We start from the raw sequence: 27,031 nt of genomic DNA, 5'->3' as shown, positions 1-27,031 counted from the left end.
ACATTCATATCCCACCCAGCAGCCACCGATTGCACTGCATGTTATACTATATATGTTCTCCTGTGTAACCCATCCTGTGACATTCATATCCCACCCAGCAGCCACCGATTGCACTGCATGTTATACTATATATGTTCCCCTGTGTAACCCATCCTGTGACATCCATATCCCACCCAGCACCCACCGATTGCACTGTATGTTATACTATATATGTTCCCCTGTGTAACCCATCCTGTGACATTCATATCCCACCCAGCAGCCACCGATTGCACTGCATGTTATACTATATATGTTCTCCTGTGTAACCCATCCTGTGACATCCATATCCCACCCAGCAGCCACCGATTGCACTGCATGTTATACTATATATGTTCCCCTGTGTAACCCATCCTGTGACATCCATATCCCACCCAGCACCCACCGATTGCACTGTATGTTATACTATATATGTTCCCCTGTGTAACCCATCCTGTGACATTCATATCCCACCCAGCAGCCACCGATTGCACTGCATGTTATACTATATATGTTCTCCTGTGTAACCCATCCTGTGACATTCATATCCCACCCAGCAGCCACCGATTGCACTGCGTGTTATACTATATATGTTCCCCTGTGTAACCCATCCTGTGACATCCATATCCCACCCAGCACCCACCGATTGCACTGCATGTTATACTATATATGTTCCCCTGTGTAACCCATCCTGTGATATCCATATCCCACCCAGCAGCCACCGATTACACTGCATGTTTTACTATATATGTTCCCCTGTGTAACCCATCCTGTGACATTCATATCCCACCCAGCAGCCACCGATTGCACTGCATGTTATACTATATATGTTCCCCTGTGTAACCCATCCTGTGACATTCATATCCCACCCAGCAGCCACCGATTACACTGCATGTTAGACTATATATGTTCCCCTGTGTAACCCATCCTGTGACATCCATATCCCACCCAGCAGCCACCGATTACACTGCATGTTAGACTATATATGTTCCCCTGTGTAACCCATCCTGTGACATTCATATCCCACCCACCAGCCACCGACTGCACTGCATGTTATACTATATATGTTCTCCTGTGTAACCCATCCTGTGACATTCATATCCCACCCAGCACCCACCGATTGCACTGCATGTTATACTATATATGTTCCACTGTGTAACCCGTCCTGTGTCGAAGCTGGAATTTTGCGAATGGCCGTCTAAGCGCCATTTTAGATAAAATCACACTTTAGTACATGTGGCGATATTACTATTAGCATCATGCGATTGCATCTGTGACCATCGCCATGGGTGCTCTGGATAAAGTGTGTATATTATTATAATTCCCCTAAAGGATATATTTCAGAAATGGCTGTACAGTATGTCAAAATTGGATTGCATTAGCTAAACAGAGCAAATGGCCACGTGACAACTAGCCTGTGTAGACAAGCTTCATAGACATAACGTCTGCTCTCACTCCAGGTAGCCCTGCTCGAATACAGCAAGAGGGTCATTTATAGCACCTTACATTAGCAGGCTTCCTACAATAAAATACCTTCAAAGCCAAGAGTGTTATCTGAGGTTTGGGTCTTGTAGCTGTGCTAATTTGCATCCACACAGGCCCTGGGAGAACAAAGACCAGTATTTTGGAGCCTGAAAAGGGTGGGGGCTGCTGGGGCATGAGCGAGTCATGGAACTATAAGGCTCAGCATTCCACACTGCTGGGTGTTCACTTAGTTTAAGTGAGATTTAAGTGCACCATTTCTCATACACACATTAATACGCACAATTGCGCTGTTAACTAGTCGCATATTAGCGAATGGATAAGATTCTGTATGAAAACGCTGTTTATTAGCTTCATGCGCACGCATCTGCCCCAAGTTAACTAGCGTCTTTACATCACACCCCGCATACTTACACATTATATATTCACATAAAAGGTTTAATAAGCTTTAAAGTATAAGATTTAAGTTTGTTCATTTAGCATAAATGCTGTGAAATAAAGATTATTTGGTAACTAAGGTTTTATACATGATAAGTAAGCCATGATTGGTATTGTACTGATGCGTACTCTTTCAACAGTATTCCGGTACCATCGGTGTGGAGATCGCATCATGCATTCTCAACTTATGGACCGCAGAGACTTCAAGCAACAAAATGTGCATTATATGACCAACTGTTAGGATTTGCATGAGGCCCCCAGTTGTTAGAGGCTGGATCGTGTCTATTTGAATCAACCTGTTAAATGCCTTGTAACATATGCCCTCTCCTTTAGGACCAATGGTATTAGCAACAAACTTCTCTATTGTGTTGTTTATTTCTGGGGGGAATAAATATGTGCGCTCTGACCCTGGGTTCCTAGTCTTTGTCCTGAATGCTGATTGACGGGGGGTTTCTTGCTGATGCCTAACATCTGGACCAGAGAGCGCTGCGTATGTATAATTGTACTTGGGTCTGTATAATCTCTTTGCGCTAAGATTATATGAGGATCATAGCGTGTAACTGCTGTACTTTTACTTGAATAATACTTTGTGCTTTGGAACCACAGATTCTAGGTCTGGAGTCTTTATTTACCGTATGACTGCGTACGCAAAATAGCGTCATCCTTAGAGGTTTATAGGTAGGATATTAGAAGGTATAGCCAGGGGTATATAGAGGTTCAAAGGCAGTATCGTTACCTGTGACATTCATTCCCACCCAGCAGCCACCGATTGCACTGCGTGTTACACTATATATGTTGAATAGACTTTTGAGATAAATGTGTTACATATTTTCAGCACTATGATAAAGCTCACCTATAATATGTCAGGGTACCTGGTGCCGTGTGACTATTACAATGCGCGAGGGGCGCTATGAATAGAGAATAGTATGACAGGCAGGAAACCCTGAATATATGATTATGTTCATTGGCGTGGCGGAATACTAAGCACGCTGCAGGGTCCCCTGACACCTGTATTACTCTCCTACACAGCTCATCTGCCCAGGGAGAGCTCTAAAACGCAAGTGCTGCCCCAGCAGTTCTGCTCCTCCAGCAGCTGTTAATTCAACTCCATTTATAAAATACATATTGACAAAGACAACTGATCTGGGACAAAGGAGATTTGATTTGGTGTGAGAAAGTCAATTCAATGTTATTTTGTTAAAGGGCTGCTGTCGGCAAATAAGTCTTTATAAAACAAAGTACAGTACTGTATGGAGGTATTCAGAACAATAATCATTATATTGAGAGGCACCGTACTGCGCTCGTAACTAAAATGAGGAGCTGCCGTCTGCAGAAAGTATCCGGCCTATCATAACGGTTTTATGCTGCTAATAACCTGTTAGGGAGTTTGTCGCCTTATCCAGAGATGTAGAAAAGTTAATATACTTTAACTTTGTGATTACATTTATATAAGGAAAATACTTTTGGTTTTTCCCCACCTCAGAGTATTTTGAGAGGAGTACAGTACCTTTTGCTACCAATAGACGGCGCTGTTGGAGTTGCTATATATAGAAAATATTTATCCAACGGCTAAAATTCAGGACATCGCCGGATACAGTGACACCTGCAGGCGATTCGTAGCGCACCAATGGTACAGTGTCATATGTGACTGCCCAATAACCTCTTTATACTTACATGACGGTGTCCCTTGAGCTATGTACACTTCACCTGTGACCAATGGAGGCAATGCTCATTAATAATATAAAAAATTGTCAAATTAATTTAGAATACATTTTCAGCGCAACACAACTCATGTCATATCATTTGCTGAACATTATTAATGTATACACCTTTACCAATGTAGCGCCTAGAAGGTCGTCTGCCATCTTGGAAAGGAACTTGATGCCTCCCTATAGGAACCAATATAGACTATGCACAATAGCGCTCTCCAACATCACCAAGGTTGGTGTCCATGTATAAGGGGTGTGGTCAGTGATCAGAGGGGGTGTGGCCAGACACTACAGAGGCGCGGCTAAGCATTAGAGAGTGCATAGTCTGGGACCCTTTTTCTTTACCAATATAATAAGAACGCTGGGTCAGTCTGTTTGTTCCAAATTGGAGCAAAAACTACTGAACTAATTTCCATGAAAGCTGCATATTGTGTAGTGGAAACTCCTAGATATAACCTGCACTTTGTTTCCTCTTTATCCGTCAAGTTAAAGCTGAACAATAACAAAAACAGAATTTATTGGCATCATCAATGCAAGAGATAGGTGTGTGTGACGCCAAGGTGGTGGCCGGTAAAAAGTGGTGCTTTGGGCTTGCGGTCACTTGATTAGAATAGGCCACATAGCAGTCAGGCCCCGCCCCTTTAGCACCCAACGTCATGACGTTGGGCGCATGAAGTCATTACGGCGCGTGTAGGGGGCGGGGCTGGCAGCAACCGGTAAGTGCAGCGTCCTGAGGAAGCTCCAGATCAGCTGCACACACTCCAGTAACGATCGCACACCCCTAGTTACAGCCCTGATGATAATGGACTAGACTGAAAACAGCAATGCACTGTAGTGAGTGCATCATAGTTCTGAGAATGCAGTATAATGTTACATATGTATAATAATTAAACACATGTTGGTGATCCTGTGTACAGTATATGCGCACTAGCTGATGTACCAGCACCCGGTTTAACCCGGGTAGACCTTATTTTCACTTGTGTTATACCATCTTTACTTACATGCTGAGTTTATGTTATGCCTCTGGTGTGAAGGAGCGAGCTAGTATCAAGATTATGTAAGCTAAGTTTTTTCAGTCCTTAGCAGTGGTGACCCCAGAGGTGAGGCTGCAGCACATCCAATATTCAAATAGAGCAGCCAACCAACTGCCACCCCAAATGCTGCCAAACATCGCCGGCCAAGACTCACTGGCAGTTGGTGTGGCTCCCCTATCTGAATACTGGACTCTGCTATAGCCCCACCTCTGAAGCCGCCACTCCACCCAGACAATGAGCTTACAGACCGGCAGCACTTGGGACGTGTTGCTTTGTTCCCCCAATCTACTTGGTCAAGAGAAAACATTTTACAACTTTTCACCACCTTAAATGTTCGAATTTTGAAAAGTCCCTGCTTAGTGGGTGTCTACATCATGGAAGGAATATACTCCATGAAATTCATGTTTCTAGGTCCAGGGGTTTGGGCTGGGATTGATGAGTGAGTCAGTCAGGACATTTGTTTTTATAGATATAGATTAATGCCCTGTACAGGTGATAGGGGACCCCGGTACTGACCGACCAGTGTCTAAAACTCAATGAGAACAACATTAAGTCTGGTAAAGGTGTAATACAGCCATTGTAAACACAATTCACATCTCTAAGCTCTTACACCTGGGGTGACTTAGTTATCGGTTAGTGAATGACTGCAGAGTTAACGCGCCATTCCCATCGCTGGCAGGAACTGTGCCCATTATGCTGAAGCCCACAGGCGGTAGGAGGAGGGGGCAGGGGTGTGACGTGACCGCCCCCTGTGATTGGCAGGAGGGTGAATCTTAGTGTAGTCTCTATAGAAGTGAACCCAGCCCCAATGTTCATCCATGGTTCTGCTCCACCAGGTAACTGACCCTCCACTAGAGTTACTATGTATAACTCCAGAGCACCGTCTGGTACCTGACCCCTAGAGGAGAGGGTGGGGACCTCAGGCAGGGGGGCCCACCGGAGATTTTCCCTGTACCCCTGCGGGCCAGACTGACCCTGCATAATTGAGTAACTCCATACATTGCAATGTGAGAGTATTGGCTAACCTGTGGATCTCCTGTACATCGCTCCGTTGTCTCCATCACCACAGCAGATAAAGTCTTGTGGAGTTATTTTGCCACCACAACACCGCTGGTTAAAGCCGTCATAGAGCGAGTCTCCGCAGCAGATCTGATGCCCAGCGGACCAGTAGGCATTCCCCCCGCAGCAGGAGTCCCCATCACCGGCAGACGCTCGGTTTTGCCTTCTGTCATAGCAGCAGATTTCTCCTGTTGGTAGATGCGATATATAATGTGTATAAGGTGCAGGGACAATAATTACAGCTTACGGCTTTTCTCTGGCATACTGTACTAGTTACTTACTTATGTACTAGTTAGTTATGCTATTTATGCTAACTGAAGCTAGGACAGGACTAGTTACTTATGTACTAGTTAGTTATGCTAGGACAGGACTAGTTACTTATGTACTAGTTAGTTATGCTATTTATGCTAACTGAAGCTAGGACAGGACTAGTTACTTATGTACTAGTTAGTTATGCTAGGACAGGACTAGTTACTTATGTACTAGTTAGTTATGCTATTTATGCTAACTGAAGCTAGGACAGGACTAGTTACCTATGTACTAGTTCATACCTCCAAAGTTTTAAAAATGGGAAGGAGGGACAGGGTGCGCGCCGAAGGCTCGTGCGCCCCCGAAAAAGTGTTGTGGCTTTCGGAAAATGGGCGGAGCCAACTGGAAATGGGGCGGAGCCTCGCAGCTCCCCCCTGTTTTTGTCACTATAGGGGGTGTGCCCAGCACTCTCCGCGATGCTGGGCAACCCCCCAGGCTCTCCCTACGCTAGTGAACAGATGCCGTGCGATGCGCACGGCATCTGTTCACCTTCTGCACACCCGCTGCTCTGCTAGGCAGAGCAGCGGGTGTGCTCTCCCCAACTCCCCCCCCCCCCACAGCGGGACACTGCGGCCCGCGGGCGGTACAACGGGACAGTCCCAGAAAAACGGGACAGTTGGGAGGTATGCTAGTGACTAATGCTATTTATGCTACTGAAGCTAGGACAGGACTAGTTAATTATGTACTAGTTAGTTATGCTATTTATGCTACTAGTAAGGTTCCTGAAATATAAAGGTAAAACGTGTTTCTTCTTATTGCGGCTGATATGTGTGAACTATGGGCCTGATTCAGAGCCGGACGCAATTAGCGCTCGCTCGTCCAGAAAATAGGGGTGGCTATTCAAATGAACCGTTCGCTCTTTGCGGTCTGTTCACGCCTCTAGGTCTGAACGAGCGAACAAAACATGCGAACGTAATTTTGAAAAATACGCCCCCTGGCCGCTCGCATCCTACGTCATGTCCGCTATTTATTAGATTAATCGAGTACATCGACCAGCGTATGAACTGCTCGCTATTCTTGTGGTTGGTTTTTCCTACCGCAATCTTGCGAGCAGTTCTGACTATAAAATAACCCAGTGACGTGGTCAGTGACGCTGCTGTATTAATTATGCACACCCATAAAACGCCCGTTTTGACCTTTAAGCACGCCTGCGTTCTGATCTCCACTCCCCGTTTTCAAGCACCTTCCCCTGTTACCACCCACATACGCCTCCTCCTGTCACTCAAATTATCAGGCATTCGCTATTTAGCGAACAAACGATTTTCGGCGCACTGACTGGTTCGCGCATGCATATTACGATCCGTACGCATGCGCAGTTGGGCAAACATCGCTCGGAACGAACGAGCGGCCGCTTATGAGTGGCTCTGAATCAGGCCCTATGTCAAGTTGTGTCGAGAGTATTATGCGGAGAATGAAATGTGTTACACGGGTAAAATAGGATTTAGCTCACTGTGAGAATAATAAGGTAGCAGGGAGCACACAAAGAGCACACAAAGTTCTGCAGCCTAGAAATGACAGCTATGGGAATCAGGAGAAAAGTGAAGTTTAACTGCTTTATTGTAACAAAACATAGGGCCTGATTCAGACCCGGTCGCAAGCACTGAGTGCTCGCAACCGGGTCGATGGTGGCCCACAGCGCATGCGCACGACGGAGCCGGCTCCATCGTGCACATGCGCGAGACACGGCTAGCGACGGGCAATCCGTCGCTCCAGGTCTCGCACCAAAGGAAGCGAGCTGTCGATGTTGAGTGACAGCTCGCCCCGTTTGGTGGGTGGGCTGGGGGGTGGCTGCCCAAATGGAGGCGTTCCCGAGGGAACGTTTGCCGCTTGGGGGCAGCCCCAATGACATCACAAGGGTCTCGTCGCAAGCCCGATGGTCTTGACCATCGCCACCATCATCATGGCCGCTCGCTATAGCTGTCAGTGGTCACCCACAGCTATGCGAGCGGCCAGGAGGCCACTCCCAAAAAAAAACAGCGCCCGCCCTGATTCAGAGCGAGCACTCGCTTTTTGCGAGCGCCTCTGAATCAGGCCCATAGTCCAGACGATGCAGGGTACACACCAGACTTACCGACTGTCACGTATTCCCCACCGGGCGTTGCTGGGAGAGGAGAAGGTGGTGGGCAGAGTGGATCAGAGTCATTAAGCCCTGACCCTTGTGGTAAAATTCCATGATTCCCGTATATTTAACTAGGGGGCTGGACCAAATAACGCAAGTCTCGTAGAAATGACTAATTAGGCCCCGCCCCCTACTCGCAGCCACCCGATCCCCTGGAATATTCTCTGCATTCTGACCACTTCACTAGGAAGTGGGTAGGACACAGGAGAAGTCCAAGGCAGGTGCCTGGTGAGGGGCAGGAGTACATAGTCAGTGAAACAGGTGCATGAGCAGCACCTCTGGTAGCACAGGGGTACTGCAGGCCAGACACAGAATAAGGACAGAGGACCCGATTCATGATTCACTACCGATCACAATTACATTCTGAGCATGCGTATGCATTGCAGTGCCCAAACTGGCCAATGCGATCGGGACTGCGATCGGGCATGGATACGCAGACCCATCGCAGGGTGATTTACAGTAAATGCCGTTTGTGAGAGATGAGTGTTCAAGGAAACGCAGGCGTGCCAGTGCCGTTGCATAAATTAGTCACTGCGATGCCCTACGCAGCCTGAGGCCTAATGACGTACGACAAACCCAAATGGTTCCTTCCAGTGACACATGTTCTCAGAGAGTCTCCCCTAGAGTCCAGGGCCTGCTGCTCAGCCCCAGAGTCCAGGGCCTGCTGCTCAGCCCCAGAGTCCAGCGCCTGCTGCTCAGCCCCAGAGTCCAGCGCCTGCTGCTCAGCCCCAGAGTCCAGCGCCTGCTGCTCAGCCCCAGAGTCCAGCGCCTGCTGCTCAGCCCCAGAGTCCAGCGTCTGCTGCTCAGCCCCAGAGTCCAGCGCCTGCTGCTCAGCCCCAGAGTCCAGCGCCTGCTGCTCAGCCCCAGAGTCCAGCGCCTGCTGCTCAGCTCCAGAATCCAGAGCCTGCTGCTCAGCCCAAGAGTCCAGTGCCTGCTGCTCAGCCCAAGGGTCCAGTGCCTGCTGCTCAGCCCAAGGGTCCAGAGCCTGCTGCTCTGCCCAAGAGTCCAGCGCCTGCTGCTCTGCCCAAGAGTCCAGCGCCTGCTGCTCAGCCCAAGAGTCCAGCGCCTGCTGCTCAGCCCAAGAGTCCAGCGCCTGCTGCTCTGCCCAAGAGTCCAGTGCCTGCTGCTCAGCCCAAGAGTCCAGGGCCTGCTGCTCAGCCCATGAGTCCAGTGCCTGCTGCTCAGCCCATGAGTCCTGTGCCTGCTGCTCAGCCCAAGAGCCAGCGCCTGCTGCCCAGCTTCAAAGTCCAGCGACTACGGCCCAGGTCTGAGAGGTGCCCGCCATCTTGCCAGACATCCGAGAGGTGCCCACCACCTTGCCAAAGGTTTTGTCTGCCCACATCTCTTATCTGAGTGCTGCCATGCTGCCCATTAATCTGGGTTCTGCCTGCCCAGCCACCGAGCTCAGTGCCATTGTCTTCATATAAGGTTCTATCTGTCTTCGCTGCTGTGCCGAAAGCTATGCGCCCTTAGTTTGAGTCATTTATTACTAGAGGCCCAATGTGGCTTCCCCTTATTACGTAAATGGAAAGTTTTTGTACTATAAGAACCTGTACCACCTTCCCGGAGCACTGCTCCTCCCTATGGGGTTGGAGGTCCGCGTGGGATGCTTCTGGACTCTCCTGCAGTGTACAGTATAGGCGTGAACTGGTGCGCACTAACATCGTCAGGCCAGCAATGTAAAATTCAGTGGTTACTAATTAGTGGTAGCTATCGCAGGGACGGCTGCTTTTTGGAGTAATATTGAATTGCTCCGGAATTTTAGTATCCTCTATAATTCGCAAGCGATTTGGATAATTAATTATCTCTTGCCCCTAATAATGAATAGGCCCCATAAAGACATAGCTTACAGCATATTTTATTCATGTAAATGCGGGCTGGCTAGCACTGACATAAGCCTATGTAATGGCACGGTGCCTGTCAGAAAAACAAGCCTGAGGTGCAGCAAGACGGCACTCAGATAAGCCTATGTAATGGCACGGTGCCTGTCAGAAAAACAAGCATGAGGTGCAGCAGGACGGCACTCAGATAAGCCTATGTAATGGCACGGTGCCTGTCAGAAAAACAAGCCTGAGGTGCAGCAGGACAGCACTCAGATAAGCCTATGTAATGGCATGGTGACTGTCAGATAAACAAGACTGAGGTGCAGCAGGACAGCACTCAGATAAGCCTATGTAATGGCACGGTGCCTGTCAGAAAAACAAGCCTGAGGTGCAGCAGGACGGCACTCAGATAAGCCTATGTAATGGCACGGTGCCTGTCAGAAAAACAAGCCTGAGGTGCAGCAGGACGGCACTCAGATAAGCCTATGTAATGGCATGGTGCCTGTCAGAAAAACAAGCCTGAGGTGCAGCAGGGCGGCACTCAGATAAGCCTATGTAATGGCACGGTGCCTGTCAGAAAAACAAGCCTGAGGTGCAGCAGGACGGCACTCAGATAAGCCTATGTAATGGCATGGTGACTGTCAGAAAAACAAGACTGAGGTGCAGCAGGACAGCACTCAGATAAGCCTATGTAATGGCACGGTGCCTGTCAGAAAAACAAGCCTGAGGTGCAGCAGGACGGCACTCAGATAAGCCTATGTAATGGCACGGTGCCTGTCAGAAAAACAAGCCTGAGGTGCAGCAGGACGGCACTCAGATAAGCCTATGTAATGGCATGGTGACTGTCAGAAAAACAAGCCTGAGGTGCAGCAGGACGGCACTCAGCGGGCTAGAGCACAGTTCAATAAAGAGTATTTCAACTTTTGTGACTTTAAAGACCCAAACGTTAGACTAGAGGAAGACTCTTGTCTTTATTGGTCTGTGTTATAGCCTGCCGCGTGCCGTCCTGCTGCAATATATATATGCCACGTGGTGCAAGATATCTGGCGTGAGTGACTTTGCTAGCTTCATGCATCTTTTTCACCCAAAAATGCGTCTTAGTCACATCGCACCAGGAGACTGCGCTGATTAGTTTGATATAGGACACTTGTATATCTGTGTGCGGCTGAGTCTGTATACGAAGCAGAACTTAGTGTGGCCGCTGCATCATAGCACTCCGTATACAGATTCGTACTCAGATGCCCACAGATATACAAGTGTCGCATATCGCATTAATCAGTGCCATCTCCTGGTGCGTCTTAGTAACCTTTTCATTGCAACTAAGATGCATTTTCGGGTGAAAAAGATGCAAAAACGGCGCTCGGCACAAGCAGAGTCGTACGGGACCCGGTGCGCCGAGAGGAGCTGTTTCGCGTGACTGCAGCAACCATGTACGAGGGCCCATCTGTATATAAGATTGTGCGAGCACTTCTCCCGTCTCCTGCTCTCCTCTAGTTAGTGCTGATTTACAGCAAGCCCCATAATTTCTTTTCTAAAGATGTAAACACAGATTAATTCTCAGCGACCACTGGATGGAGATAGAGGTTATAAAATAAAATCTTTCCATTAGGGAGCATTGAGATTAATGAGACTATTTAACGGCCTTTGCCGGTCCTCCTGTGTGATAGCATTTTGTGATGACATCATCGGAGCATTCAGAATATTGTGATATATGAATTACTTTGCCAGGGTTTAAAGCTGGAGATGTGCAAAGCGAACTGGCAGAATTTCAAGTACCTTTGCACATAAAAAAGTATTATGCTGGAAGTATTGCCAACCAATCAGCAGAGCCTACATATGTGATCAGAACTAATGGCCATTACATCCCAGGAAGATTGTGAGGCTGCCATGGCGACAAGATAAGGCAGCGAGCGTAACTGTAACCCCATAGGCTGATCATCTATAGGCTCCCTATACTGTATATGTCTCTCATACAGACACTTATTGCACCAGATATATTATTAAAGTCATTTCAGAGACAGGAAAGTGCATCGCGGCCAGGTTTAATGAGGTTTGCTAATCAGTCATACAGTAAGTTACATCCCCTCACCGCGTTGCTTTAGTGTAAAGACAGAAACTCTTTGAGATACAACATAATGTCAAGAACTTTTCAAAGCAAGAAGTCAAGCACGGGAGCACACATTAGACACTAATTACTAAGGGATAGTTTATGGTCTTAACAATAGGCCTAATTCAGAGGATTTACGCAATGCCTAAATTTACGTAGATCGAGCGATTTTTAGCTATTGCGCATGTGTGAAAGCTGTACTTCGCACGCGTAGCGATTGGTTTATGATTAGATTTGCGCAGGTGATTCATTTGCAAATGAGTGACAGGAATTCGGCATTTGCGGGAGGTTAAGGGGGAGTGGCTAAGCAAACGCAGACGTGTTGGGACCGTTTAAACCAGGGGTCTTCAAACTTGGCCCTCCAGATGCTGTGGAACTACACATCCCAACATGCACTGCACATAGTTTTAGCATGCTGTTATATCAAAAAGGTGGCAGTGCATGCTGGGATGTGTAGTTCCACAGCAGCTGGAGGGCCAAGTTTGAAGACCCCTGATTTAAACTCATGGGCGTGCATAAATTAGCCATTGAGATCTCTTTTGCAGCATGAGACAGGTGAGACTTCACTCAGAAGCTGCGCGGCTGCCTGATCTGCGTCAATATTCCCGATGTTTTCGCTGTTACCAGTTGTCGGACGGATATGAGAAGGCAGCAGTGGGCGTCCCTATTTTCGGGGAAGCTTTAGAAGTCACTAACATATCTCCCAGAGCATGTGCCCAGTGTGACAAAAATGGGGGGGGGGGGGGGGTGTTGCTCGCGGATACGACATTTCCTTTGAGAAAAATTTCCCTATTGATAAGGATTGAACTCGCTCCGAGTTCAATCCAAGTTTTGGAGGAATTCATCATGTCCCCTGTACTTAATTATCAGATCATGCAGCCCTTCTGTGTAGGACCCCCGCTGCTGTGCCCTCTCACAGGAGGAGAGCGTGGGGAGCCGGGAGGGATCTGCATTAAGGTAAGAGGACACAGCGGGGAGGGATCTTTTCAGAACCCTCTGCTGTATCGGGTGCTGTACGCCATCTGAGGGTGATGTACAATGTCTGTCTGGTTCCGAAAAAAAATGCTTTTCGGAACTTAAAGAATTCCATAATCTCCACATCCCCTTACTATAGAATGGGGACTATACAGTACTATATTATGGGGACTATATAGTACTATAGTATGGGGACTATATAGTACGATAGTATGGGGACTGTATAGTACTATAGTATGGGGACTATATAGTACGATAGTATGGGGGCTATATAGTACTATAGTATGGGGACTATATAGTACTATAGTATGGGGACTATATAGTACTATAGTATGGGGACTTTATAGTACTATAGTATGGGGACTATATCGTACTATATTATGGGGACTGTATAGTACTATAGTATGGGGACTGTATAGTACTATAGTATGGAACTATATAGTACTATAGTATGGAGACGGTATAGTACTATAGTATGGGGACTATATAGTACTATAGTATGGGGACTATATAGTACAATAATTATGGTGACTATATAGTACTATAGTATGGGGACTATATAGTATGATAGTATGGTGACTATATTGTACTATAGAATGGGGACTATATAGTACTATAGAATGGGGACTATATTGTACTATAGTATGGGGAGTATATTGTACTATAGTATGGGGACTATATAGTACGATAGTATGGTGACTATATATAGTATGGGGACTATATTGTACTATAGTATGGGGACTATATAGTACTATAGTATGGGGACTATATAGTGCTATAGTATGGGGACTATACTGTACTATAGTATGGGGACTATATAGTACTATATTATGGGGACTATATAGTACGATAGTATGGTGACTATATAGTACTATAGTATGTGGGACTATATTGTACTATAGAATGGGGACTATATATACTATAGAATGGGGACTATATGGTACTCTATTATGGGGACTGTATAGTACAATAGTATGCGGACTGTATATTACTATAGTATGAGACTATATAGTACTATAGTATGGGGACTGTATAGTACTATAGTATGGGACTATATAGCACTATAGTATGGGGACTGTATAGTACTATAGCATGGGGACTGTATAGTACTATAGCATGGGGACTGTATAGTACTATAGTATGGGGACTATATAGTACTATAGTATGGGGACTGTATAGTACTATAGTATGGGGACTGTATAGTACTATAGTATGGGGACTGTACAGTACTATAGTATGGGGACTGCATAGTACTATAGTATGGGGACTGTATAGTAATATTGTATGGGGACTGTATAGTACTATAGTATGGGGACTGTATTATACTATCGTATGGGAGTATGGGGACTACAGTATATATCACTATAGTATGGTGACTATATAGTAATATAATATAGGGACTATATAGTACTATAGTATGGGGACTATATAGTAATATAGTATGGGAACTGTGGAAATTATCGAGGACAATTGTAACCAGGAGATATTAGTGATACATTAATGATGAATTACCCTGGCACTTAATTTCTACAAAAATAGGTGAAAATCTTAATTTTCACCTACTTTTGTAGAAATAAAGTGACGATGAACAGACCCTATAATGACGTTACAACGCGCTGCTGTCTGTGAGTTATCACCAAGGACGGGGAACACTGTTCTATGCATTAAAAAAATCCACAAGTAAGAATTGTTTTATGAGACTTTTTCACAAGTCTTGGAAACATATATTACAATTATTTTTGGCATATAAATGTCTCTTACATTTTGATGACAAATCCACCCAAGGACTGATAGAGCGTTCGTGCACTTACCTGCGCGGACTCTGATGTAATACCCTCCACAACACTGATGGTCAAGTTGAATAACGTACATTTGACCAGCACAACAAATGTGGGAAGAATTAGCGCTAGATACAATGTATTCATCTTCGCAACATTCATATCCGTCTCTTCTTAGGTGCAAGACATCCCTGCAACACACCTGTGATAGGAAACAGAGAGAGCCATTATAGCCAGTGATCATCAGGGGGACTATGCTAACGGCAATAATCACACCCCATTATGTTCATACGTTTCAGGTAACGAGTCATCACAATTTTGTATGAGTTGGAAGATCTTAAAAAGCTGTAAAATAAGTTATAGGAAATAAATAAATGTGGGTCCAGCTTGTATAGTTCCTCTGCTGCGATATACTCCTCTGCTCACAGTAACCAAGACCACACCGCGGGGCGTATTTATCACCGACCTCACCAACGTGATAATATCGCCCCAAATCACAGTGTGGTGATGTCAATTACTGCATGCATCGTTTATTAATGCTGGGGTGCCGGAACAGAAAAAGCCCTGTCCGGGCGAATGACTATTTATTTATTAGCATCATTTATTTATATGGCACCACCAGTGTTCCGCAGCGCCTTACACAGTACATAAACAAATAAGTAACAAGTGACTTATGCCCCTTATACACCAGAGCAAAAACCTGGGTTATTGCTGGGTCTACCCGGGTCGCAGCTCAATGTAAAAGGGTCCCTGAAAAATAACCCAGGTCAAGTGACCCTGCAATCCAACCCAGGTAACTACCAGGGTCGGACCCAGGATGGACCTGGGTAATGGTGCAGTGTAAACGGCGCAACCTGGGTTATCCGACCTGGGTCATGTCTAAAATGAGCTGATTGGTGGTTGTGGAGCAGTCACCTCCCACTTTTTATGACCTCACAAGTTTAGCAGGGCAGACCCATGTTCAGTGTGAACGGGTTTGACCTGAGAATAACCCAGATCGATGGTGCTGTGTAAATGGAGTCAGACCCGGGTTTTTGGTGGAAAAGAGGTATTACACTACAATACAATACAATGCAGGACACGGACATGGATAATAAACATTGCTATATTAGCGACCTTTACACCTACATAGGCAGCCAAGTGTTAGTTGCCCTAGTGGGGAGTAAGAGATAAATTAAAATACAGTAGGGAGAAGCACAAGAGGGTACAGGGCCCTGCTCGAAAGAGCTTACATTCTAAAAGGGAAGGCGAACAAACAGGAGTGACACAAATGGGGTAGGAAGGCCTAGAAGCAAAGTGATAGCTGGTTTGGACCCTGTGGGGGTACTGCGCATATGCAGTCATTGGTCCATATATTGCTGTTGGAAACTATATCTGTAAAGGGGTGTGATGCACTAACGTCGGAAATGCAGTAAAACCAGCATTTTCGGGGGTCTGACCGCAATTCTCATATGCATCAAGCCCTGAATATGTGTTACATTCCGGGGCTTTGATGCAGTGAGCAATGCAACAAAGCCTATGGGCTTGTATTTGCAGCCGCACCACTGGGATGGATCCAATCAGATCCTTCCCAGCACCCCCCGCAGCATGTGTCCTTCTATGAATGCGCAGATGGACACCAGAAGAACTTCTGGGTCTTAGACACGGAAGTTCCCATTTGCAAAGGACAGCTCATAGCGATAGAGCGGTCCTTTACATTTTCCTTCATCTATACCAGCATAATTATCGCTGGCATGCAAGCAAAGAGTGGCGGGATGCAAACCTAATGAGATGCGTCATGCGTCCCATCCCTGGTGTTGATACTGCAGAGTTATGTAGGCACAAACCAGCGGATGACTCACACTATGAACAGCCCAGTTATTTACCTAGTGGTGTTGGTTTATTGAAGTATAGTAGGTACAGCCGTACTCACTGTTACATGTACACTGATGATGGAGAAGAGGCGGGCTCTATACAGCTCACCAGCTGGTCAGTGCATGCTGCTAACGGGTAGTGGTCCAGGGATCTGGAAAAGCTTTACAGCAGGTAATTAACTGGGACTCTCATATGAGCTAATTACGAGACTTCTGTCTTCCACCATGTCACTCTACAGACACGGCCAAAAGTTTTGAGAATGACACAAGTATTGGTTTTCACAAAGTTTGCTGCTTCAGTGTTTTTAGACCTTTTTGTCTGATGTTACTATGGTATACTGAGGTAACATTACAGCATTACATAAGTGTCAGATGTTACTATGGTATACTGAGGTAACATTACAGCATTACATAAGTGTCAGATGTTACTATGGTATACTGAGGTAACATTACAGCATTACATAAGTGTCAGATGTTACTATGGTATACTGAGGTAACATTACAGCATTACATAAGTGTCAGATGTTACTATGGTATACTGAGGTAACATTACAGCATTACATAAGTGTCAGATGTTACTATGGTATACTGAGGTAACATTACAGCATTACATAAGTGTCAGATGTTACTATAGTATACTGAGGTAGCATTACATAAGTGTCACATGTTACTATGGTATACTGAGGTATCATTACAGCATTACATAAGTGTTAGATGTTACTAAGGTATACTGAGGTAACATTACAGCATTACATAAATGTCAGATGTTACTATGGTATACTGAGGTAACATTACAGCAATACCTAAGTGTCAGATGTTACTATGGTATACTGAGGTAACATTACAGCATTACATAAGTGTCAGATGTTACTATGGTATACTGAGGTAACATTACAGCATTATATAAGTATCAGATGTTACTATGGTATACTGAGGTAACATTACAGCATTACATAAGTGTCAGATGTTACTATGGTATACTGAGGTAACATTACAGCATTACATAAGTGTCAGATGTTACTATGGTATACTGAGGTAACATTACATAAGTGTCAGATGTTACTATGGTATACTGAGGTAACATTACAGCATTACATAAGTGTCAGATGTTACTATGGTATACTGAGGTAGCATTACATAAGTGTCAGATGTTACTATGGTATACTGATGTAACATTACAGCATTACATAAGTGTCAGATGTTACAATGGTATACTGAGGTAACATTACAGCATTACATAAGTGTCAGATGTTACTATGGTATACTGAGGTAGCATTACATAAGTGTCAGATGTTACTATGGTATACTGATGTAACATTACAGCATTACATAAGTGTCAGATGTTACAATGGTATACTGAGGTAACATTACAGCATTACATAAGTGTCAGATGTTACTATGGTATACTGAGGTAACATTACAGCATTACATAAGTGTCAGATATTACTATGGTATACTGAGGTAACATTACAGCATTACATAAGTGTCAAAGGCTTTTATTGACAATTACATTAAGTTTATGCAGAGAGTGAATATTTGCACTGCTGAGCCTTCTTTTTCAAGACCCCTGCAATTCGCCCTGGCATGCTGTCACTCACCTTCTGGGCCACATACTGACTGATGGCCGCCCATTCTTGCCTAATCAGTGCTTGGAGTTTGTCAGAGTTTGTGGGGTTTTGTTTGTCCACCCGTCTCCTGAGGATTGACCACAAGTTCTCAATGGGATTAAGGTCTGGGAAGTTTCCTGGCCATGGACTCAAAAAATTTAAATGTTTTGTTCCCCGAGCCACATAGTTATCACGTTTTCCTTATGGCAAGGTGCTCCATCATGCTGGATAAGACATTGTTCATCATCAAAGTGTTCTTGGAATGTTGGAAGAAGTTGCTCTTGGAGGATGTTTTGGTACCATTCTTTATTCATGGCTGTGTTCGTAGGCAAAATTGTGAGGTAACCCACTCCCTTGGCTGAGAAGCAACCCCACACATGAATGGTTTTAGAATGCTTTACAACACTGCAAATATTGACTTTTTGCATAAACAATGTAATTGTCAATGAAAGCCTTTGACACGTATGAAATGCATGTAATTTTACTTCAGTATACCATAGTAACATCTGACACTTATGAAATGCTGTAATTAGGGGTGTGCATCGGCCACTTTTCGTGTTTTGTGTTTTGGTTTTGGATCTGGATCTTTCTTCGTGTTTTGGATCTGGAGTGGTTTTGCCAAAACCACCCTTCCGTGTTTTGGGTTCTGGGTTTTGTGTTTTGGATCTGTATTTTTTTGAAAAAAAGCATAAAAACAGCTAAAATCACAGAATTTGTAGGTTTTTCTGCTCCTATGCTATTATTAACCTCAATAACCTTAATTTCCACTCCTTTCCAGTCTATTCTGAACACCTCACACCTCACAATAGTGTTTTTATGTCAAAAAGGTTGCACCGAGGTAGCTGGATGACTATGCTAAGCGACACGAGTAGGCGGCACAAACACGTGGCCCATCTAGGAGTGACACTGCAGTGGCAGACAGGATGGCAGTTTGAAAAACTAGGCCCCAAACAGTACATAATGCAAAGAAAAAAAAGAGGTGCAAGATGGAATTGTCCTCCCACCCACCCTTATGTTGTATAAACAGGACATGCACACTTTAACAAACCAAACATTTCAGCGCCAGGGTCTGCCACACGACTGTGGCTGAAATGATTGGTTCGTTTGGGCCCCCACAAAACAAGCTGGCAATTAATCTGTCCCTGCACAAACTGGCTCTACGGAGGCAAGATGTCGTCCTCATCCTCCGATTCCTCACCCTCTTCAGTGTTGTGTACATCCTCATCCTCACAGAGTATTAATTAGTCCCCGCTGGAATCCACAACCACAGGTCCCTCTGTACGTTCTGGAGGCTGGTCTCCCTGGAAGAGTTGATAATTCATTTTATGAACATCATCTTCTCCACATTTTGTGGAAGCAACCTCCTACGCCTTTTGCTGACAAGGTTCCCGGCTGCACTAAACACTCTTTCGGAGTACACACTGGAGGGGGGGCAACTCAGGTAAAATAGAGCCAGTTTGTACAGGGACCTCCAAATTGCTTCTTTTTCCTGCCAGTACAGGTACGGACTGTCTGACATGCCTACTTGGATGCTGTCACCGATGTAATCCTTTAACAGACAGACGCACGCTTGTCGCTGCTGCTTTAAGGATGCAGGTGCGGCTACAGCCCACACATTTCACAAAGACAGAAAAAAAAAGAAGAATATTTTTATTGTTTGTGGAGCACACTTTGAGGGTTACACCACCCTTTAACAGACAGACGCACGCTTGTCGCTGCTGCTTTGAGGATGCAAGTGCGGCTACAGCCCACACAATTCACAAAGACAGAAAAAAAAAGAATATTTTTATTGTTTGTGGAGCGCACTTTGAGGGTTACACCACCCTTTAACAGACAGACGCACGCTTGTCGCTGCTGCTTTGAGGACAGTATCATATGCAGTGACAGTAGACTTGTCAGAAATTGTTGGCACGTCCTTCAGTCCGGACCAGATGTCCAAACCGGCCCTTGACTTATGACACAGGCGCACGCTTGGCGCTGCTACTGTGTTGCTGCACGTGCGGCTACATCGCACACAAGTCACAAACACATAAAAAAAATATTTTTTATTTTTTGGAGTACTTTGAGGGTTACACCACCCTTTAACAGACAGACGCACGCTTGTCGCTGCTGCTTTGAGGATGCAAGTGCGGCTACAGCCCACACAATTCACAAAGACAGAAAAAAAAGAAGAATATTTTTATTGTTTGTGGAGCGCACTTTGAGGGTTACACCACCCTTTAACAGACAGACGCACACTTGTCGCTGCTGCTTTAAGGATGCAGGTGCGGCTACAGCCCACATATTTCACTAAGACAGAAAAAAAAAGAAGAATATTTTTATTGTTTGTGGAGCACACTTTGAGGGTTACACCACCCTTTAACAGACAGATGCACGCTTGTCGCTGCTGCTTTGAGGATGCAGGTGGAATCTAGACGGGATTTGGAACCGGGGACACACTACCTCCATCAATTGTCTAAATCCCACTGCACTAATGGCGGATACCGGACGCACGTCTAACATCAACATAGCAGTCAAGGCCTCAGTTATACGTTTTGCTTCAGGATGACTGCTGTCGTACTTCATCCTCATCGCTAGGGACTGTTGGAGGGTCAATTGTTTAGTAAAAGTAGTGATGTTCCTACTTCCTCTCTGGAATGATGAACAACTCCCAGCAGCAGCAACAGCACTAGGAGGAAGTGGTTCTTGATCTTTCCCTATTTTATTTTTTATCGGAGAAAGTTTGGTCCTCCATTTATGTTATATTGATATATACGTGCGGCTAAAGCGCACACAAACACAGAAAATATTTTTTTATTTTTGCTGGAGAGTAGTGCACTTTGTGGGTTACACCACCCTTTAAGAAATGAGCCAGCCAGCTCTTTACTTATGGGACACAGGCGCACGCTTGGCGCTGCTCCTTTGTTGATGCACGTGCAGCCACAGTGCACACAATTCACAAACACAGAAAATATTTTTTTATTTGGTTTGGAGTGTACTTTGGGGGTTACAGCACCCTTTAACGGTCAAGCCAGCTGGCCCTTTACTTATGACACAGGCGCACGCTTGGCACTACTTTGTTGATGCACGTGCGGCTACTGCGCACACAATTCACAAACACAGAAAAAATATTTTGTTATTTGGCTTGGAGTGTACTTTGGGGGTTACAGCACCCTTTAACGGTCAAGCCAGCCGGCCCCTTACTTATGACACAGGCGCACGCTTGGCACTACTTTGTTGATGCACGTGCGGCTACTGCGCACACAATTCACAAACACAGAAAAAATATTTTGTTATTTGGTTTGGAGTGTACTTTGGGGGTTACAGCACCCTTTAACGGTCAAGCCAGCCGGCCCTTTACTTATGACACAGGCGCACGCTTGGCACTACTTTGTTGATGCACGTGCGGCTACTGCGCACACAAATCACAAACACAGAAAAAATATTTTGTTTTTTGGTTTGGACTGGAGTGTACTTTGGGGGTTACAGCACCCTTTAACGGTCAAGCCAGCCGGCCCTTTACTTATGACACAGGAGCACGCTTGGCACTACTTTGTTGATGCACGTGCAGCTACTGCGCACACAATTCACAAACACAGAAAAAATATTTTTTTTTTAGCACTTGGGGGGAGCACCCCTGATGGACAGAGCACCCCCTGGACAACACTACAGCACCCCTTTAGGACTGGGACACTGCACAGGACTTTGGAGTGGACACAGCCCCTATGGAGAACTGACTGCACAACACAGTCCAGCCAGCCCCTATGGACTTTGAAGTAGTGGACACAGCCCCTATTAACAACAGCAGCACAGCACAACACAGCCAGCCCCTATGGACTTTGAAGTAGTGGACAACAGCAGCACAGCGCAGCACAGCACAGCACAGCACAACACTACTCTGCACTACACTACACTACACAGCCCAGCCAGCCCTAACCCCCACCCTCCCTCTTCACTGTCCACAGCCGAGTGAGAAAATGGCGCCGACGCGGGTACCTTATATAGGATCCAAAACCCGCGAGACCCGGAAGGCGGGATGATGACGTTTTGCCTCGATTTCAGATCCGAGTCAGGCGGGAAAAGTCGAGCCTGACTCGGATCTGACTCGGATCGGGGGGGCTCGGGGGGGTTCGGATTTCAGAAATCCGAACCCGCTCACCCCTAGCTGTAATGTTACCTCAGTATACCGTAGTAACATCTGACACTTATGAAATGCTGGTAATTTTACTTCAGTATACCATAGTAACATCTGACACTTATGTAATGCTGTAATGTTACCTCAGTATGCCATAGTAACATCTGACACTTATGTAATGCTGTAATGTTACCTCAGTATACCATAGTAACATCTGACACTTATGTAATGCTGTAATTTTACCTCAGTATACCATAGTAACATCTGACACTTATGTAATGCTGTAATGTTACCTCAGTATACCATAGTAACATCTGACACTTATGTAATGCTGTAATGTTACCTCAGTATACCATAATAACATCTGACACTTATGTAATGCTGTAATGTTAACTCAGTATACCATAGTAACATCTGACACTTATGTAACTTATGTAATGCTGTAATGTTACCTAAGTATACCATAGTAACATCTGACACTTATGTAATGCTACCTCAGTATACTATAGTAACATCTGACACTTATGTAATGCTGTAATGTTACCTCAGTATACCATAGTAACATCTGACAAAAAACACTGAAGCAGCAAACTTTGTGAAAACTGGAGATGAGGTGGTCCAGTTCTCCGAGAACCAGACCCACCCGAACTTCCAGATCTAAGGCAAGAACTGAGCTCGGCTCGGGTTTTCCCGCCTGACTTGGATCCAAAAACGACGCAAAATGCATCATCTTCCCACTGTCGGATTCTCTCTGGTTTTGGGTTATATAAAGGTCCCCGTGATCGGCGCCATTTTCTCTCTGGCTGTAGAGAGAGAAACTAGCAGACGTGTAGTCAGTCACTCAGTGTGTGTGTGTCTGGTCAGGGTCTTGGCCTGAAGGCTGCTGCTGTGTTGTTCATAAAGGGGCTTAGGCTGCAGTATATAAAGGGGGGCTTCCTTCAGTGGCTGCTGCAGCTGCTGTGTCCAGAGCCGGATTTAGAGCTCATGGGTCCCTAAGCAAGATACCTCAAACAATCCTGTGCATATATTACAGTTGGTGTCGCTGGATCAAGCTACACAGTCATATTATATAGAGGCGTCATAATTAGGGGTGTGCACCGGCCACTTTTCGTGTTTTGTGTTTTGGTTTTGGATCTGGATCTTTCTTCGTGTTTTGGATCTGGATTGGTTTTGCCAAAACCACCCTTCCGTGTTTTGGGTTCTGGGTTTTGTGTTTTGGATCTGTATTTTTTTTTTAAAAAGCATAAAAACAGCTAAAATCACAGAATTTGTTGGTTTCTCTGCTCCTATGCTATTATTAACCTCAATAACCTTAATTTCCACTCATTTCCAGTCTATTCTGAACACCTCACACCTCACAATAGTGTTTTCATGTCCAAAAGGTTGCACCGAGGTAGCTGGATGACTATGCTAAGCGACACGAGTGGGCGGCACAAACACGTGACCCATCTAGGAGTGACACTGCAGTGGCAGACAGGATGGCAGTTAGAAAAACTAGGCCCCAAACTGTACATAATGCAAAGAAAAAAAAGAAGTGCAAGATGGAATTGTCCTTGGGCCCTCCCACCCACCCTTATGTTGTATAAACAGGACATGCACACTTTAACAAATCAATCATTTCAGCGCCAGGGTCTGCCACACAACTGTGGCTGAAATGATTGGTTCGTTTGGGCCCCCACAAAACAAGCTGGCAATTAATGTGTCCCTGCACAAACTGGCTCTACGGAGGCAAGATGTCATCCTCATCCTCCTCATCCACCGATTCCTCACCCTCTTCAGTGTGTACATCCTCATCCTCACAAAGTATTAACTCGTCCCCACTTGAATCCACCACCACAGGTCCCTCTGTACCTTCTGGAGGCTGGTCTCCCTGGAAGAGCTGATAATTCATTTTGATGAACATCATCTTCTCCACATTCTGTGGAAGCAACCTCCTACGCCTTTCGCTGACAAGGTTCCCGGCTGCACTAAACACTCTTTTGGAGTACACACTGGAGGGGGGGCAACTCAGGTAAAATAGAGCCAGCTTGTACAGGGGCCTCCAAATTGCCTCTTTTTCCTGCCAGTACAGGTATGGACTGTCTGACATGCCTACTTGGATGCTGTCACCGATGTAATCCTCCACCATTCTGTCAATGGTGACAGTATCATATGCAGTGACAGTAGACATGTCAGAAATTGTTGCCAGGTCCTTCAGTCTGGACCAGATGTCCAAACTTGGTCCTGCCTGCCCTGCATCACCGCCAGCGGGTTGCTTAGGATACCTAAGTTTTTTCCTGGCAGCCCCAGTTGCGGGAGAAAATGAAGAAGGAGCCGTTGACGTGTCACGTTCCGCTTCAGCTGACAGTGTGTTCACCAGCAGGTCTTTGCACCTCTGCAGGCTTGTGTCGGCCGGAAAGAGAGACACCACATAGGCTTTAAACCTAGGATCAAGCACGGTGGCCAAAATGTAGTGGTCTGATTTCAACAGATTGACCACCCTGGAATCCTGGCAAAGCGAATGAAGGGCTTCATCCACAAGTCCCACATGCCGAGCGGAATCGCTCCGTCTTAGCTCCTCCTTCACTTTCTCCAGCTGCTTCTGCAAAAGCCTGATGAGGGGAATGACCTGACTCAAGCTGGCTGTGTCTGAACTGACTTCACGTGTGGCAAGTTCGAAGGGCTGGAGAACCTTGCACAACACGGAAATCATTCTCCACTGCGCTTGAGTCAGGTGCATACCCCCTCCTTTGCCTATGTCATAGGTGGATGTATAGGCTTGTATGGCCTTTTGCTGCTCCTCCATCCTCTGAAGCATATAGAGGGTTGAGTTCCACCGCGTCACAACCTCTTACTTCAGGTGATGGCGGGGCAGGTTCAAGAGTGTTTGCTGGCGCTCCAGTCTTCGGCACGCAGTCGCTGAATGGCGAAAGTGTCCAGAAATTTTTCGGGCCACCCAAAGCGTCTCCTGCACGCCCCTGTCGCTTTTCAGAAAATTCTGCACCACCAAGTTTATTGTGTGAGCAAAACATGGGACGTGCTGGAATTTGCCCAGATGTAATGCCCGCACAATATTGGTGGCGTTGTCAGATATCACAAATCCCCAGGAGAGTCTAAGTGGGGTAAGCCACTGGGCGATGATTTCCCTCAGTTTCTCTAAGAGGTTGTCGGCAGTGTGCCTCTTACTGAAACCGGTGATACACAGCGTAGCCTGCCTTGTAACGAGCTGGCGTTTCTGAGATGCTGCTACTGGTGACGCTGCTGCTGTTGCTGCGTAAGGTGATACATCTACCCAGTGGGCTGTCACAGTCATATAGTCCTTAGTCTGCCCTGTTCCACTTGTCCACATGTCCGTGGTTAAGTGGACATTGTGTACAACGGCATTTTTCAGGACACTGAGGACACTTTTTCTGACGTTTCTGTACAGTCTCGGTATCGCCTGCCTAGTGAAGTGGAATCTAGACGGGATTTGGAACCGGGGACACACTACCTCCATCAATTGTCTAAATCCCACTGCACTAATGGCGGATACCGGACGCACGTCTAACACCAACATAGCAGTCAAGGCCTCAGTTATACGTTTTGCTTCAGGATGACTGCTGTCGTACTTCATCCTCCTCGCTAAGGACTGTTGGAGGGTCAATTGTTTAGTAAAAGTAGTGGTGTTCCTACTTCCTCTCTGGGATGATGAACGACTCCCAGCAGCAGCAACAGCAGCAGCGGCAGCAGTAGGCGTAGCAATGCAGGATCCTCCAGAGGAATCCCGGATAGGAGAGTCAGTCATGCCAGTGACATGGCCTGCAGGACTACTTCCGATCCTGACTAAGGAGGAAATTGACGAGGAGGGAGTTGACGGTGTGGTTTGCAGGCGCTTGGATACAACAGGACAACGGGATTTAGGTGTCCCTGGACTGCTTACGGTCTTAGCCAAAGTTTCTGAACTTGACAGTAACTTTTTATGAACGCGCTGCAGGTGCCGTATAAGGGAGGATGTTCCTAGGTGGTTGACGTCCCTACCCCTACTTATTTCACCTTTACATATGGTACATATGGCAAGACAGTTGTTGTCCGGATTTGGATAGAAATATTGCCAGACCAAAGAGGTGGAATGTTTGGTCTTCTGCCCAGGCATGACCGTGATGGGCTTTTTCATCCCACGGACAACAACTGTCTCCCCCGGAGCCTGATTTAAACAAACCACATCACCATCAGAATCCTCCTCGCCAACTTCCTCCTCAGCGCCAGCTACACCAGTATCCTCATCCTGTTGTACTTCAACAGTGACATCTTCAATTTGCATATCAGCAAGTGGACTGTGGGTGCTCCTTTCAGCACTTGCAGGGGGCGTGCAAATGGTGGAAAGAGCCACCTCTTCCCGTCCAGTGCTGGGAAGGTCAGGCATCGCAACCACCACCACACTTGGACTCTCCTTGGGGATTTGTGATATCTTCTTAGAAAGCACAGTTCTTCGCTGTGCTTTTGCCAGCTTAACTCTTTTGATTTTTTTAGTGGGAGGAGGGCTTCCATCGTCATGTGAAGCTGAACCACTAGTCATGAACATACTAGGGATCGACCTTAGCCGTTCCTTGCCACTCCGTGTCGTAAATGGCATATTGGCAAGTTTACGTTT

General features: G+C 46.0%; 1 protein-coding gene across 1 annotated transcript in view; it reads right to left on the bottom strand.

Annotated features, from left to right (window-relative positions):
- LOC148454303 (usherin-like) overlaps positions 1-27,031 on the bottom strand; it is a gene marked incomplete at both ends in the record, with an annotated part of 948,215 nt that overhangs the window by 78,053 nt on the left and 843,131 nt on the right. The window contains 2 exons of the mRNA XM_088461074.1: positions 5,704-5,925; positions 14,882-15,050. Coding sequence (XP_088317200.1) covers positions 5,704-5,925; positions 14,882-15,050 — 391 coding nt within the window. The remainder of the gene's footprint in view (positions 1-5,703; positions 5,926-14,881; positions 15,051-27,031) is intronic.

Source organism: Taudactylus pleione, unplaced genomic scaffold, assembly GCF_031769625.1.
Source record: "Taudactylus pleione unplaced genomic scaffold, aTauple2 ptg001012l, whole genome shotgun sequence".
Lineage (NCBI taxonomy): Eukaryota > Metazoa > Chordata > Amphibia > Anura > Myobatrachidae > Taudactylus > Taudactylus pleione.
The sequence above is the reverse complement of the archived record's forward strand: the minus strand, read 5'-3'. Positions and strand labels throughout refer to the sequence as shown.